Raw genomic sequence first — 17295 nt, 5'->3', positions numbered from 1 at the left:
TCTGAGAGTAGATAAAAGAGGTTAAGTGTACTGCTATAAAATATTTGAAGTATTCTTTGAAGGAAAATATTGTTTGTGGGTTTATTCTCTCTATCTTGCAAGACTATTTGAAATAACTTTATTTGAAACTATTTTACTACTGTATTGATTTCATTACAGATCTCTGTGGGAAATGAGTAGGTAAAAGAGAGAAAGTAGACTTCACAGCTTGTTGAAATAATCTGGAGAATAAGTAGGCAAAGAGGGATACTAGAAAAGTCAGAGGAAGGCAATTTTCCAAAATGCACCTCAGAGCTATGAAAATTTTTACAAGTTGTGCTTATCTGCCCTAGAATAAAATGTAGCTTTAAATAAACCTTGGAACAACTCAAAAGGAATATTTCTGGAGTTCTATTTTGTTTGTTTAAATACTAAAGAATATTGTGGCACTTTTAGGGCAGACATCTTAGAAAAGTCTCTGGCTACTTGGCTAGAAGGACATGGGAAGCCGGCCATCAACAAACAGCTGCTGAAAATTCTGTTTCTAGCTCCCAATTCTCTTCCTTGCCCTCACCCTACCAACCCAGTTCCCTGACCCCATCCTCTCCCCTTCCCCTCCTTCTCTCCCTTCCTTCCTTTCTTCTGCCCCTCTCCTTTTCCCTTCTCCCTTTGTCTCCTCTTCTTCTCCCCTCACCTCTTCATGCTTCTCGCCTCCTCTCTGTTGTCTGAATTGCTTTATATGGATTATCGTTTAGTACTTAAATTTGTTATAGGAACCCCAGGCAGTGGTTCAGTTGATAAGGCAGCCTTGATTTATAAGCATCGGGACTTGACTTGATAGCTACCATTGATATAAAAGTGAGTACTGACCGTACATGCTGATGTCCCACTATGGGACGCTTTCTGGCCAACCAGTCTGCACAAAATGGAGAGCCCCAGATTCGATGAGAGGCTCCCTCAAAATCTAAAGTGTAAGGCGGTAGAAGAAGATGTCCAATAGCCTCCGGCCTCCATATGCAGGAGGTTACTGGATATTTAGACTACTATCATTCCCTCATAAAATTAACATTTAGTTAACATGAAATGATTGGTTTTCTTGCGACATTGTTATATGTGTAAATTATTGTACTTTATATATGTTCAATCCCCACTACTCTGTTATCCCCTTCTGCTTCTGCTGTCTTCTCCCAGCCTCCCAGAGTGTCCTTCTACTTCCATGCCCTGCATGCATATATGACATATATGTATATAGGTATATAGATATATGGGTTTTTTCGAGACGAGACAGTGTTTCTCTGTGTAGCCTTGGCGGTCCTGGACTTGCTTTGTAGCTTCAAACTCACAGAGATTCACCTGCCTCTGCCTCTCTATTGCTGGGATTAAAAATATGTGCCACCAAACTTGGCAAATATATGTGTTTTTTTTTTTTCCAGTATGTTTTAATTATCCAATCCACATCTGAAATAAAACAATGGTGTTTGTCTTTCTGGAAGTCTGGCTTATATTCTACCCTTCTGTTAGAGAGGCAAGAAGTGAGACGTTGAAGAGCCTGAGGGTCTGGAGACATAGCTCAGTGGATAAGAATATTGTCTGTTCTTCCATAGGACTCATTTCCCCGTTGTATAGATGGAATCCACTAACCGTTTTTGCATTCACTGCTCTGACGATGATTTCTCTGATCCTCCTTTTTTTAAATCTTTCTGATTAATACTACTAGGCCTGGTAATGTGTTCCCTTTTCTCTTACAAAGAAAGGACTCCATTATCACACAGCCTAAACAATGGACAATTTCTTCAAGTACACGGTAGCTCTCAAAACACCACATTTCAACCAGAGCAGAATTTTTCTGTCATCTTGGGAGCTTGCTATGTGAGCTCACCTCTCTTCAGGCTTCTAGCTCCACACCTTGCTGCCCTCTGTGCCTCCAAGAATCTCATCCTCATGAACCTTGTGATGCCAGCCATGCTCTATGTCAACCATTTTGCTCTGTTTTTCTTATGGAAATTCTAAGTAATAATTAAGATATTCTTGCTTTTCAAAATTTATTTACTTTTGATACTGTATTTACATCAATTCCCTTCTCTTTCCTCCCTCCCAATGCCATGCTGTCTTTCAAATTCATTTTTTTATTTTTTATTTTTATTATTAGCTACATTTTCTTAACTCTGTATCCCAGCTGTATCATGCTCCCTCATTCCCTCCCGATCCCACCCTCCCTCCCTCATCTCCTCCCTGCCCCTTTCCAAGTCCACGGATTGGGGAGGACCTCCTCCCCTTCCATCTGACCCTCTTTTATCAGGTATCTTCAGGACTGGCTGCAAAGTCCTCTTCTGTGGCCTAGCAAGGCTGCTTCTCCCTTCGGGGGGTGGGGAGGTCAAATAACCCGCCATTAAGTTCATGTCAGAGACAGTCCCTGTTCCCCTTACTAGGGAAAACCAATTGGTTACTAAGCTACCACAGGCTACATCTGAGCAGAAGCTCTAGGTTATATCCATACATGGTCCTTGGTTGGAGAAACAGTCTCAGAAAAGACCCTGTGCCCAGATATATTTGGTCCTTGTGGAGCTCCTATCCTCTCCATGTCATACTAACTCCCCCTTCTTTCATCAAATTCATTTTTATCAACTGTCATACTCACACTTACACACACATATGTATGTGTGTGTGTAAAACTTCTCGACACACATTATTCTGATTCCTGCACCTTTGTACTTGGCCTTCTCCAACCTGCCCTTCAAGCCTGCTTAACTGTTTTGACTTTCTCTAGAACAGTTCATAAAATAGGGACTAGAACAGACTCCAGCATGTTTACCCTTTCTATTTTTATTTTGTTGTTGTTGTTTGGTTTTGTTGTTTTAGAAGGGGTCTCATGTAGTTCAGAGATGGGCATAAACTTACTGTGTAGCCAAGGATAAACTCCTGAATCTCCTGCCTCCACCTCCAGAGTTCTGGGATTAAGGCACATTCTACCTTTCCTGAACTACTTTTTTTACTATGTTTTGTTTATTTTTGAAATTTCAACTTAATTACAATATGCCTTCCTTCCTTTTCCTCCCTTTAAACCCTTCCATATTACCCTCTCTATAGTTCCTCCCTGGGTGATTAAATTTAGCAACATAGACTTGAACAACATTTATTTATAAGTTGTTGTATCTTTTCCTTCTTCCTGTCTGCATTTCTCCAACCATAACTTTTTTCCTTATGGTTTTGACGCATACATTAAGTGTTGGTATACTCTACCCTGCCCTGTTACTTTTATGATGTCACACCAGCGTGACATATGTCATGTTATAGCTTGTTGATGTTTAAAGAGTATATGATGAAGAAATTAGTAAGCTACTCAGTATTTATATAACATTTCTCCAAATATACAAGGAGATTTCATATGCAAATATAACATCTTTTGTAAAGTTCTTTGATAGAATGTCTACTTTTCAACAACCTGAGAAAAAATGTTGCTTGAAACATTAGAGATTTTACTAATTTTTTTCCTAAGTTTATGATTTACACGAAATGCACTATTTTCTAACCTTTATGATTGTGAAATTCTTAAGGCAGCATTTTCAAATGAAAGTGTTCATGGCAAATAATAGTGATATTCTCAACTAACATTTCCTAATATTTCTTATATCTAATGGGTCATATGGATAAAAAAATAATATGTGGATAAGTGCAACTAATTGTGATGAATTTATTCCTATATAGATTGTGATTTTAACAGTTTCACAAACAGATTTAGAAATACACATATGAGTGGCAAAACCGTTTTCTATTTGCTAAGCAGGATAACCTGGGTTTTGTGCTTTCCTAGACTGTAGTACGATGGAATTATCACAATGTTGAGATCTCAAAACCTTGGTTTCCAGTCATACCTTTGCTGAACAAGTTGTTGTTACTTCTAGAATGTACGCCCTGTTAGGGCAAGGCTTTCTCTCTGGGTTCATGGCCAGTGGCTAAAAGAGACTGGGCCTAGAGTAAGTGCTGAACAATGTTGTTGAGTGGATTACCTTTCTGCATATTTGTAGCCTCCATACGAAGAAGACAATGATCCCTCCAACTCTTACATTCTAAATTAATATTAAGTCCCTATGAGTCTAAACAAAGCAGAATCAAAGCCGGGACTGTTTACTTAGCTTCTACCCAGGCCTTCTACCCAGGCTCAGTCCAACAGCATTCTTTTCAGTGGTATTTGTTATTATAAATAAATTAACAGGTGGGTGTCAGTTCTTTGGCCAACTTACACTTAAAGAAATAAACAAAGCTTGAAAACTATAAAAGAATTATTCAAGCTTACAGGACTGGGTGAATTTAGAAGTTTAAGTAACTTCTCAAATGTATTTTCTTTTTTCCTTTTTCCAGAGTCCGTAGCATGGGCTGAAACTACTGAGTTTAAAACTGTCCTATAATCACTAGGTATACCATGCTTTTAGAAAAAAAGGGTTTAAAAGTAGAAACAAATTAGAATTGGAGTTTGGTTCATTGGTTAGGAATTAACACTAGGCCTGAATTGAGCTCTCAAAGTCTGTATCCTCACAACTGCTGGCAAATCCAGTTCCAGGGAATCTAACACCTTCCCCTGACCTCTGTGGGCACTACACTTAGGTGACACACACATGCATAAACTATTTGTCAGTGAAAGCACAATCAATAAAGGTTGTTCATTTTTGAAGTTCTTTATAGTCATCAAGCAAAAATGCAACAAATGCTAAATATTTAAACCCATGTCTAAATAGTTTAAACCGTGTTTAGAAGTTGCAAAACCAAAAGAAAAATCAGGTTTGGCCACTCAACAACTCAGTCACCTGGACAGCACAACACTCCTGGAGTCCCGAGATCAGTGGCAACAGTCTTCGGCCAGCGCCAGCATCATCATCAGAAAACCTGGAGAGGAACTCAAGGAGCTGCGAGCTGTCATGAGAACAGCCATCTTTGAGCTACCAGCCACCAGTGTGCTCAGCAGCCCTGCTGCTGTTACAAGAACCCATGCTACTGTATGGAACTTCCCTTCTCCTTCTTGGCTTTCCAAATGAAAACACTGCTGCTCAGCCCCATCACTATCTGTATTCTTACTCTGTCCAGTCTTTAATTCACAGCACCTATTGTCACCAATGACGTATCTTCATTGTTGTTTGCCCTTGTGTACACAAAGTGCAATGTAACCTTCATTATAGCCAAACACTTACGGTCTCTAATATGTTTCTGGTGCCTAGAACTGAGTATGACTATAAGAATTTCTTCCTAAGCAATTACTGGATTGAAGAATGAATGAAAGAATGAATGAAAGAACAATTACGCTAATTCAAGACTTCTCACTACCAATTCTTTTCACAGTTTTTCCTTCAGGTCCCAATAGAGCTTCACCATTTACAGTCTACCCTAAGACACTATCTTTTTTATGAATTGGTACTTCACCCTGGTCCTACTGTCTCTTGAGCCATTGGCAAACAGTCACCATAACTCTACTTGTTTTGATACTTGATAATACAGACCAACCACTATTCAACTAAAATGCTTGGGTACAGAAATGTTTCATTGTTTTGTTTTTTTTTTCTTTGTTTTTTTTTTTTTTACATTTTTACACATTTTGTGGTATTTACATATACATGTTAAGATCCTAGGGATGGGACTCAAGTTTGAACATAAAATGTATTTACGTTTCATATGCATTATACCAAAATTATCAAAATGTCCCAAATGATACCAGAAATGGCTATGGAACATGTCAATGGAAAAGAACTTAAAAGTTTATCTTACCAGTTGACATATCTCATATGAAAAATCAAGTCAATATTTTAGATGTTTAGAGTTTATAAACAGCTGAAATGAGTCCAGTGCTCTAGCACATTCCTGTAATTCCTGCACATGTTAGCTGAGGCAGGAAAGTCTGGAGCTGAATGCCGGCCTGGTCCACATAGAAAGGACAAAACCAAATTGGACTGCATAATAAGGCTTCATCATAGAGGAAAAAAAAAATGATGAGCTAGTATACAATCTGCCCTAAATGCCAGGCAGTTCATATAGCAGAACTGGAAGGCTAGAGACAGTTATGCTTGTTTAGAATGAAGGTAATTTACACCTGATCTACATAGCTAAGCCACTCCTATACCATCCCCAGATTAAATAATAATGTAAATTATGGTGGTGTAAAAGCCATCAAAGAAACTAAAGAATCATGGTACCTTTATATGAAGGCTAATGATCTATGGAAGCACCAATGAATGCTGTAGGGTCTTTCATTTTGAGAACTCTCCTCATTTTTGTAGGAGATAGTCCATTCCTTTAGGTCTGCTTCCGCACAGTTGGATTGATTTAGATTGGGAGGAGACAGTCCAGTGCCAGATCCACAGTGGGAACACACTAGTTCACTTCAGTTCCCAGGGATTCGGGCCATCCTTGGAGCTGCGGCCTGCTATAGCTAGACCTACCCTCTCCATGAAGAGATTTAATTAGTCCAATTATTCTCTTTAGCCATGGCTGTTCTTATTAAACATTTAATGCCAATAGAGAGTAACTGTTGCTGTTTCACAGCCAATCGCTGAGTAGGAAAAAAAAATGGCTAAATGAAACTTGGTTCTTGTTTCCATTCTCCTCCATCAGAGTCGGGCCACAAGAAGTTAAAAAGTACCATCCAGCGGAGTACGGAAACGGGCATGGCGGCCGAAATGCGGAAGATGGTGAGACAGCCAAGCCGGGAGTCCACGGATGGCAGCATCAACAGTTATAGCTCAGAGGGAAAGTAAGTGATGTCTCTCTGCTGCACACATAGAGGTGGAAGGAGAGAACTGGTTTCTCAATGTTGACCTCTGAATTCTCCACATAACCATCACACACACACACACACACCTTACATCAGAAACAACACACACATATTAGTAATCATAAATACGAATTTTCAAAATTGAAGACATTAGATGCGTTCTTTGTAAGAGGTTGTACTCTCCTATAATATTTATTAAATAGACTACAAGATGTTTAAAATGTTCATGAATGTCTGGGGGGGGGGGGGTCTAGGCCCTCTCCGTGCATGGTCCTTGGCTGGTGCATCAGTCTCTGTGGGACCCCCTTGGCTCAGATTTTTTAGTTTTGTTGGTCTCCTTGTGGAGCTCCTGTCCCCTCCGTGTCCTTCTATCTCCCCATTCTTCCATAAGATTCACTGTGCACTGCCCAAAGTTTGACCGTGAGTCTCAGCATCTTCTCTGATCCCCTGTGTGGTGGAGCCTCAGTCTCTATGTGGGTTCCCGAGTAAGGGGAGCAGATGTTACCTCTGTCATTAACTCAGTTGCATACTCTTTGATCACTTCCCTCTGGCAATGTGGCCTTACCAGGCCACAGAGGACAAGGTTCCAGGCAGTCCTGATGAGACTTGATAAGCTAGGGTCAGATAGCAGGGGAGGAAAACTCCTCCTTTCAGTGGACTAGGAGACAGGATAGGGGGAAGAGGGAGGGAGGGTGGGACCAGGAATTGAGAGATGGGGGCTACAATCAGGATATAAAATGAATAAACTGTAAAACATAAAATAAATGATCATGAGTAAACATGTAAAGTTAATTATATTAAATTATAAATATCTAGACAGTTGACATATGAAAAACTATAACAGAGTCCTCCTGAATGGAGGCTCAGGCCTTAAAGTGAGGTTATAAACCTCCTCTCAATCAGTATTGAGCTCCATATGCTTGCCTCACAGATAACATGAATAAACAGGAAACAAACCATTAACTGGGGTATATGTCTGCTGCTCAGAACTATGTAAAAAGAAACACTCAAGAAGAGAAGTCTAATTATGTTTTTGCTGTTATTTGTTTGTTGTAGCTTAATATTTCCTGGAGTTCGAGTAGGACCCGACAGTCAGTTCAGCGATTTTCTTGATGGACTGGGGCCAGCCCAGCTTGTCGGCCGTCAAACCCTTGCCACCCCTGCCATGGGTAAGGATCATTTTCCTGCAGTTTTAAGGTTGATGTGGTCATTTAAAATTGCACAGTAGCATTACAAACGGGAAAAAGTATAACTGCTCCCAAACATAAAGCATAAATGACATTGAAGGAACATAACACAGCTGCATTTATTTATGACTTACAAGACACAAGCTTAAAGATCAAACTCAACAATGAATGCTCGGAAGAAGGAAGGGTCCCTGGCTTCCTCACAGTTGAGGTAGGATTAGCATCAAAAGCCTAGCTAACTATCCAGCTGAAAGTCAGATGCCTCCACGGAGCCTTGGTTTGAGGTTTCTCTTCCACTGGAGGAATTATTTTTCTTATTAAAAAAAAAAAAAATGGAGGTTGAGAATACAATCACCAGATACGAAGCAGAGATAACTAGGCAACATAAGAGAAGGGAGGTATTTTTTGTAAATGCAGAGGCAGCAGAAAATAGAAAGCAATGCACACTGAGTCCACACATTAAAGTTAATAGTTAGAATGAAGGAATTTAGAGAGATGTCAGGGGTTAAGAGCATTTGCTGCTCTCCCAAAGGACCCTAGTTCTCAGCACCCTTATCAAGTGGCTGTAGCTCCAGGGGATCCAACACCTTCTTATGGCCTCACAGACACCTCCATACAGGGCGTGCACACATGAAGACACTTAAATCTTTAGAAGATTACACGGCTCCAAGAGCTAAAAAGAATAAGAAAGTATAACAGATAATGAAAAGTTATGAAAAAAAAAAAACCAAAAAACCAACAACTTGAGTTTTCTAGAACTCAGAGATGTAATTAACATAAGAAGTGAAAGAATATAGCAAAGCTGGGGAGAACATTGACAAACTAAAAGATAAGCGATAAAACGGTATTCAGAATTATTTGGAGAAACAGAAGAATAAAAAGTATAAACAGTAAGATAAGGAAGGGAGAAAAAATGGTTCTGATAAATGTATAGTCATTGTTACACAACAAGGGAAGAGAGTGTATGGTAGAACCCACTTTTTTTGGCAACAAGCCATTCTTTGCAATTACAAAATTCAATTAAGACTCTTTGTTTTTTATTAAGTTATACATCATTTCATATAATGACATTTGCATATTAAATAATAACATAGTAGAAATGTTTTTTTTTAATTTATTTTATTTTATTAATTACACTTTATTCACTTTGTATCCCCCTATAAGCCCATCCCTCCTCCCCTCTCGGTCCCACCCTCCCCTTCCCCTTTAAAATTCAGTGATTAAGAAATTTCCCACATTGAAAGCTTTTTATGAAAATAGATTCTTTTCAAATACAATACATCCCAACCACAGTTTTTTTTCTCTTAACTCATACTTTCAAATGTCACCATGAACCCAAGCCTAGATCCAGTAATATTAAAAGTTATGATAACACAACCAACTTTTTTTTTCACAAATCCATGATGATTTAGTACCTGAAAAAGAATGTAATTAACTATATTAGTCAAGACGAACTATACCCGTTTAGTATGTAAAAACATGTTTGATAAAATTTCATATTAATTCACAGTTTAAAAAAAAAAGACAACTTAGGAATGAAGTAGAGCATACTTAACGTGATAGCTCTACAGAGTACAAAATACAAAAATCATATTGGTCACCTACCTTGAAATGACATACAGTGCTGGCAGAAGTTTGATGGCAGTTCTTCATTGACTGGGATAATATGGTAGCATCTAGCAAAAAATGAAAATGTTTATATACTTTGATTCAATAATATAATTTGTAGCTATACTGTCTCCATTGCATGCTTTGTAACAGTTCAAAGCAGAAAGAGGCAATAACCACAATCAGAAAATAAATAAATTAAATATAGCATTCACAAAATAGAAAATTACATAGGGGGACGGTGAGATGGCTCAGTGATTCAGAGCATGCACTACCCTTGAAGAAAAATCCAAGTTTATCCAGAACTCATATCTTGTTGCTCAGAATCTCCCAGCGTCTCTAGCTTAACGGAACTTGCTGTCTTCCTCTAGCCTCTTTGGACCATGTACAATTAAAAATAAAACAAATTATTTTAAAGAGTACGCAAACAGTAAAAAGAATAAGTTAGATTGCATGTAAAAAATTAGTGGATTGCTATAGAACTCTAAGCAAAGGAAGCTGGGTTGGGATGATGGCTGAGGGGGTTAGCCAACGGCTATGCAAGTATGAACACCTGAGTGCGAATTCCCCGAACCTGCCGTAAGCACCTCACAATGACCTAAGTCTGTCATTCTATTACTGCAGAGGTGAAACAGGAGTCTGAGGCAGGACACAGCGGCAAACAAAAGACACTGTCTGAAATAAGGTAGAAATCAATGACAAAAACCTGAATTTGGTTCCTAACATCAGAGGTGCACACACTTATGGAGACATAGATGTGAGCGTGCACACGCATGCATGTGCGTGCAAACACACGCACACACCAAAATATGTTCCTAAAATGGAAGAAACTGATAAGTGGTACCATTTATACAAAGGTTTAACATAGAAGATTTTATTTAGGCTAAATAGTTATCAAGTTATCAAAAAATGCCACCTACCAAAAAGGGTCTATGAAGAAATAGGAAGTCATAGCACTCACAAATACAACCATTATTACTTAACATGACCCCCACTAAAACCTTGGGGAAATATAGTTTCACAAATGAGTTTGAAAACCATGAATACAAGAGACATGAAAATTCTGAAACAAATACTTCCAAGATATAAAAACAAAGAGGTCTCTCTCTAACTCAGTCTAGATGGTGTCACTTTTAATAGCAAGGTGTGCTTGAACTACAGAAAACAAAAACAAACAAACAAAAAGCACTTTCCTAGGAATCAAAGAAGTAAGAGCCCTTTCACCAGCACTATGGCAAAACTACCTATTTCCAAACTAGTATCAGTGAGCGTGAGAAGTGGAAAGACCTTCTGCTGATAGCAATCATAGGCACAGCCTTTCTGAAGGACACTTGGCTATACGTGTGCCTGTTCTGAACACTGCACACATGGGTACAGCTTTTATAAAGAACACTTGGTGACACGAATGGGCATTCTGACTGTCTTTTCGGGTAGATCTATAAACTTAAAATCTGGAAATTTGTTATTCAATAAATAAGCAACAAAGTATTTGACAATTCTTAGGAAATTATTCATGTGGTTCAAATTGCAACAATGGAAATAGCCCATATTTCCATCAACAGAAAACTTCTTTAAGTGGACAGGTAAAACTCCTGTCCATTTCATGGACTGTGGTACCAATAAGACAAACAAAAAAAAGTATAGACTTATAGATGATGTTTATGAGGTTGCTGTAGCAGTCACCAAAATATCACCAGGAGCGTTCGCTCAGTATTGAAATTCAGACAATTACACCTTGCCATTGCTAAGTAAATATGCTAGAACATGAGAACAGAAGACTTCACCAGGATGCACACATCTTATCAACACCTTGATGCTGTTGTTAGTAACTCTTCTCCATCCAGTGTGTGCAAATCTAAAGGGTTACAGAAAATAAAGAAAATTTAGGGAAAACAAGGAAGAAGATTTAAGAAGAAAACAAAACTTTAAAAAAAAAATTGATTGGCAACCCGTGAAAGAAAAGTGGAGCTGAAAGGCATGTGCATGTTTGCAGTCATCTACCACCATGGAGAGAACAGTTCAGCATCTGTCAGTCTTCCTCCACCTGTTTTCCTCATCTCGTGACTCAAGTAGAAGCTGACTTTTTTTTTTCCCTCCACGTGCAGGTGATATCCAAATCGGGATGGAGGATAAGAAGGGTCAGTTGGAGGTTGAAGTCATCAGAGCCCGGAGCCTTACACAAAAACCTGGCTCCAAGTCTACACCGGGTAAGGAAGAGCAGAGCTGAAATGGGCTGTTTTCTTTTCAGGTGTATGCGGTTTAACTGTTAGGCAGATAGCGACTTAGCTGCACATACAGACATGCATGCAGTACTCACAGGGGCCAGCAGAGGACAGTGGACCTCCTGGAATAGGAATTACAGACTGTTGTGAGCTGCCCTGTGGTTGCTGAGAACCGATCCCAGGTCCTATGAAAGAGTAGTAAGTGCTCTTATATACTGAGCCATCTCTGCAGCCCCTGGGCAAGACTTAAGTATAGAAGATCTTGAATTTTTTTTTATTAAATATGGGTTTATGTTTGATCTTAGCCAAAAAGGTGAGAAAATAATGCATTTGAATCTTACGTACTTGAATTTGCATCATTTGACTGATTAAAAAGCAATTTTCTGTGATCTTTATTTTATTAAGATAGATCTTGGTTTTTCACATAATTGTTTTGTTGAAAAGCACTAGGGAATATTGTTATTCTTTACAGTAAGTATAGCCATTTCCTGTGCTAAGTGATTTTTTTCTGCATTCCTAAAAGCTCAAAAGAAAAAACCGAGGTTTAAGATATAAACCTGGCGGGGCTGGAGAGATGGCTCAGAGGCTAAAAACACTGGCTGTTCTTCCAAATGGTCCTGAGATCAATTCCCACCAACCACATGTTGGCTCATAACCATCTATAGTGAGATCTGGTGCCCTTTTCTGGTGAGCAGGTACACATGCAGGATAAATAATAAATAAATAAATCTAAAAAATTAAAATATGAACCTGGACTCTCATGCTAGCCCGGACTTAAGTAAATGAGTCAAGACAACTGCATCAGCATTGTCTTGAAATGAGGAAAGACACAGTAGTGGTGATGTGCATATGGACTGGGAGGAGAACAACTTTTTGAGTAACCTTAATGTACATAGATGTTTAGGATACATCTAATAAGAATCTCCAATTCCCCAATAAGGCATCAATTAACAAAAATAGAATCTGAGCAATACATTCTTCCATTTCTTCTCACCTTTGTTTAGCTCCCTATGTGAAAGTGTATCTTTTGGAAAATGGAGCCTGCATTGCCAAAAAGAAGACGAGAATTGCACGGAAAACTCTCGATCCTTTGTATCAGCAGTCCCTGGTTTTTGATGAAAGTCCACAGGGTAAAGTTCTTCAGGTCAGTAAGACATTGCTTAGCTAGTTACATGGTGATATCTGTCAGCGCAATTAAAGATGTGGATCGAATTTAAGAAAATCGTTGTAGTAAAGCACAGCTTATTTATGTCCTTGAATAGAAAAATAGAAACTGGCTGGTTTATAATACAGTACATATGGCGTTAACAGTATCTTATGCATATAGTGGGAAACAAAATTCAATGTCTTCGTCTTCTGGAAACTTTGGCTTTTTTGTCATTTTTTTTTCTCACCTTGGTATATAGCTGTACAGAAGATAGACAATATAGTTAGATAATAGTTGATACTGGTGTAGATAGATGTATGAGAGAAGATAGATACTTAGATAACACATAGGTGATAGATAGATGATACATACATATACATATACGTACATATATACATACATACATATAGGTGATAGATACACAGAAAGATAGATACCATGGCAAAAAATGGTAACAACATTGAGTGATCATTTCTCAATATCAGACATGAGCTATAAAATGGAAAAATGTAGAAGCAAGAGAAAAGAGACCAACACATTAGCTCAACTATGTTAGGTATTTCTATACGTACCTTTCAAAGTTTCTAATGACTTTGTGCCCTAAATACCATTATTCCTATGGTAAAAAGTATATTTTAGGATCACAGAAATTAAATTATTTGTCAGTGTAACTGTACATTGAGAAATCAGGGTTCACACCCGTAGGTGTACAGAGCAGGTGAATGGTTCAGTACCAAATTTTATAGATGACCCCAGGATTAGAACACAGACCCAAAGAATATGTGTAATGGAAGACTTGTCTGACACCAGCAAACTTAATAGTAATAACTGTCCATGAGCTCACTTGCTCATTATTTACCTGACTAAGTCAAACTGTCAAGCAAATCCTCAAAAGATACAACCTTTAATTATTTTTTCTTTTCCCCTTTACTAATAATTATATAATTAAAAAAAAAGTGTGCCTGATCTTGCTCTGTTTGCAGAAGCTGTTGAAAATGTACTCCATTGTCAGATTGCTTAGTCAGATTGCTTGCTTTGCCCTTCGAGATTTACAGGTTTTAATTTTTGTATGTCTATAGCCTCATCACTGTTTATTATACAAAAGTCTCAGAAGGGCGATCCTGAGTTATATATGAAGATAGAGATAGATAGATAGATAGATAGATAGGCAGCCAGACAGACAGATAGATGATAACGTAGAGAGATAGATACCATGGCAAAAGTGATTACAACAATTGATTTAGGATTACACAATATGTATAGACATTTGTTTGCATGCTTTCTCTTAGATATTCTTGTGTCTTAACTCTTATGTACCTCACGAACCTTTCATGGGAGATGTAAGGTTCAGAATGGGAGATCTGAACCCCCACCTGTGGAAAAAAGAAGATCAAATTACACTGTGTTTCTCTGTCTGCAGGTGATTGTCTGGGGTGACTATGGAAGAATGGACCACAAATGCTTTATGGGTGTGGCTCAAATCTTGTTGGAAGAACTTGATCTGTCCAGCATGGTGATTGGATGGTATAAATTGTTCCCGCCGTCATCACTGGTGGATCCCACACTCACTCCCCTGACCCGCCGGGCTTCCCAATCATCTCTGGAAAGTTCCACTGGGCCTCCCTGCATCCGGTCATAGTAAACTCCTATCCTTCCAGCCAAACTCTTCATTTCAGGATAATTATCAGAACCAGATATTTCATGATCAAGAGCATTGTTGGAGACAGACAATCAACTTGTGTTTTGCCTGTAGTAGTTTTTTCGATAATATGTCCCAATTGTTGTTTAAAACATGGCTTCATATGACAGAACAAGGCAGTCTATCAAATTGCAGTAAGAATTGATATGCTAGTGAGAGTCACTGATGCTTCTTGCAAGTAGAAAAAGAGGAAACGTCAAGTTCACACACACACACACACACACACACACACACCAAATTGAACAAACTGGAAACTCTCACTCCATGAAAAGATGTACTTCACATGTTTCTGCACAGACCACAAGCAGTGTTATTTCCCTAGTGTTTGAGATTGTTTAGTTTTTCTCTGTGCTTTAGTTGTGTGCTGTTTGCTGGTTTTTTTTTTCCCGTTGTCTCTGTTTCTGTCTTCACTGTATTTGTTTCTTCCACTAGTTCTTAATTTGTCTTTTTTTTTTTTTTTTTTTTTTTGCTGTGTCATAACAGGATTAGTGGTGTTAACAGAGACCCTTCCCTTTCTTTTTCCAAAAGCACCAAAAAGGGCTGAAGCAGTCTCTGTAGCATTTTCCCCAAAGTTTTCAAAAGCTGAGCAAGGTGAGGCCAGGGAAGGGGATCACTGGCCACCGGTTTACAGTTCTTCCAAGTCTTGTATGTGGTAACCCCACCACCAAAAAGAAAAATTACCTCCCGAACCAGTAGTCACAGGATCACCTTTTCAGTTGAAGATCATATCTGTCTGCATTCCAGATAATTTGTTTGTGTTTTCCATTGTTTGGCATGGAAGACTTTCAAGTCGATCTACAACTGATGCTGGGGATGAAAGCTAACCACGTAATAGTGCTTTGGAAACCCTTTTGGCAACCCCTTTTATTTCCTGATAACAAAAGAAAAAAAATGCTCATGTGTAGAAATGATACTCTCAACTTCCCAAAATGGTGACCAGCGGTGGAATTGAGCCTAAGACACTTTCAGCTATGCCCAGGCTTCTCAGCCATGCCCCAGTGTAGACTCCCATCTGCCCTGGAAAGAGCATGGTATGAGTTGTTTAACATTGCACTGGAAATTCCAGTTAATATACTCTGCACTAAACTAATGTTTTTATTGGATTTTTAAGTTTACATTTCTTTCAGGTCAATGCAAGCACAAAGCTTGATTTTTTTAAATGCACAATATCTTACTGTGGGGGAAGAAAAAAAAAGAATACAGTCAAATTTAAATTTGCATATTCTTCTTTTGGGTCTTCTTGGCCTTGGATTTCTCTTGTGACCTTCTGTGTATGTGCTGTAGGCGCCTGATCCTGCAGCTGCATCCATACGCTCTCCCTCCTTTTACGAGTTCAGCTTTTGTGATTTCACAGTTAGAGCAGCATGACTTGGAGCTGTTCAGAGCTGCATGCACATTTTGTATAAAAACATATGAAAAAGAAAGAAAAAAAAAGCAAAGAGACAAAAGGTTACTTAATAACGTATGTTAGCTCCACGTAGGCCAGCCTGTATGTTGCACGTACTTGTATACTTTGCTCGATAGTTACTATATGAAATAACCAAGAAATCTAAGCCATCCATTTTTGTTATAGGCATTTTGCAGGTTTTAGCCAGACTCAGTATGTGGGTCTGGGGTGAAATGTCTATAGATGGACTTTATTTTTTAACCCTCTGGAAAACGTGATGTAGTATGGACCAAATTCCTCCTAATAAATATTTGGGTGTAGATTCCTCCTGTGGGGCTGTAACACACCTAGACACTGTGTACACACTAGATTTTAACCCATAGACATACTGCCTGCACCAAGTGAATTATTTATGATTATTTACACACGTCAGAATTACCTGCCCATTGTTCCCCAGGGCACAGACTGACCACCACTCACCATGCTGTGCAGGAAGAACTGAAGCAATTGGTGCATTTCTAATAGATTCCGTTCTGTCTTAGTGGCCAACAATCAGCTGGTTATAATTGGGTAGTATCTTTCTATTTTGACCACGTGTCTTAAACACTCCCCTGTGCTTTTAAATGAACTTCCCACTCATGTATGTAAACATGTTTAATAAAATTTACTTTTCATGTCGGTCGGTAGCCATCTGTGTTCTGTGTTTTTGCCAGCTTTCCATTGTGGGTTCTTTGGTGCAAAGTGAGAGCCAGGTGATGTGAAAGGGAGGCTTGGGTTTGCTGTCTGCTGTGGGCATTTGATTGACCTGTCACTGCACTATCTATGTCTTAACTTACGACCTGAAAGGTATTTTGCATTACATATGAGTATTCACTTTGTCAGCCTGTCTAAGTGAGCACATGACTATACTTCTGAAAAGTGGCATTATTAAAAACAATAAATCTCAGTAAGAATCAAATGAAGGTTGTTTCTCTGCTGCTGTTTGAATGTGCTAATAAAAGAGGCAACTCTGTTGTCTATTTGACAAATCATTTCAAGTGATATGACATATTGGAGTATCGATTCTTGCGCCTCTTGTAGCATCGTGACCTTCTCTCAGTCTTTTTCTTCCGGCTCATTACCTAGCTTATGGGACCTTGCCTGCAGTAGGCTGACTTAAAATAAACTAAATCTGCATTGACTCTGAGTCACCAAAATAGCATCTTTAAGCCTCATAAGTAGGTCTCTCAACCTGTATGGTAAAGGAGACAATATTAGTTTTCTTGACGTCTTTTTGTAAACTATGCTGGCTTCCGTTTAATAAGGGAAA

General features: G+C 38.7%; 1 protein-coding gene across 50 annotated transcripts in view; it reads left to right on the top strand.

Moving 5' to 3' along the window:
* The window catches only part of Rims1 (regulating synaptic membrane exocytosis 1), a 479343-nt gene extending 462326 nt beyond the window's left edge, over positions 1-17017 (top strand). For all 50 annotated transcript variants that reach the window (XM_060369758.1, XM_060369788.1, XM_060369787.1 and 47 more), the window contains 5 exons: positions 6577-6715; positions 7793-7905; positions 11637-11738; positions 12758-12897; positions 14321-17017. In XM_060369758.1, the coding sequence (XP_060225741.1) occupies positions 6577-6715; positions 7793-7905; positions 11637-11738; positions 12758-12897; positions 14321-14539 (713 nt within the window). In that variant the 3' untranslated portion in view covers positions 14540-17017. The remainder of the gene's footprint in view (positions 1-6576; positions 6716-7792; positions 7906-11636; positions 11739-12757; positions 12898-14320) is intronic.
* The last annotated feature ends 278 nt before the right edge of the window (positions 17018-17295 follow it).

This window comes from Meriones unguiculatus, chromosome 16, assembly GCF_030254825.1.
Source record: "Meriones unguiculatus strain TT.TT164.6M chromosome 16, Bangor_MerUng_6.1, whole genome shotgun sequence".
NCBI lineage: Eukaryota > Metazoa > Chordata > Mammalia > Rodentia > Muridae > Meriones > Meriones unguiculatus.
The sequence above is the reverse complement of the archived record's forward strand: the minus strand, read 5'-3'. Positions and strand labels throughout refer to the sequence as shown.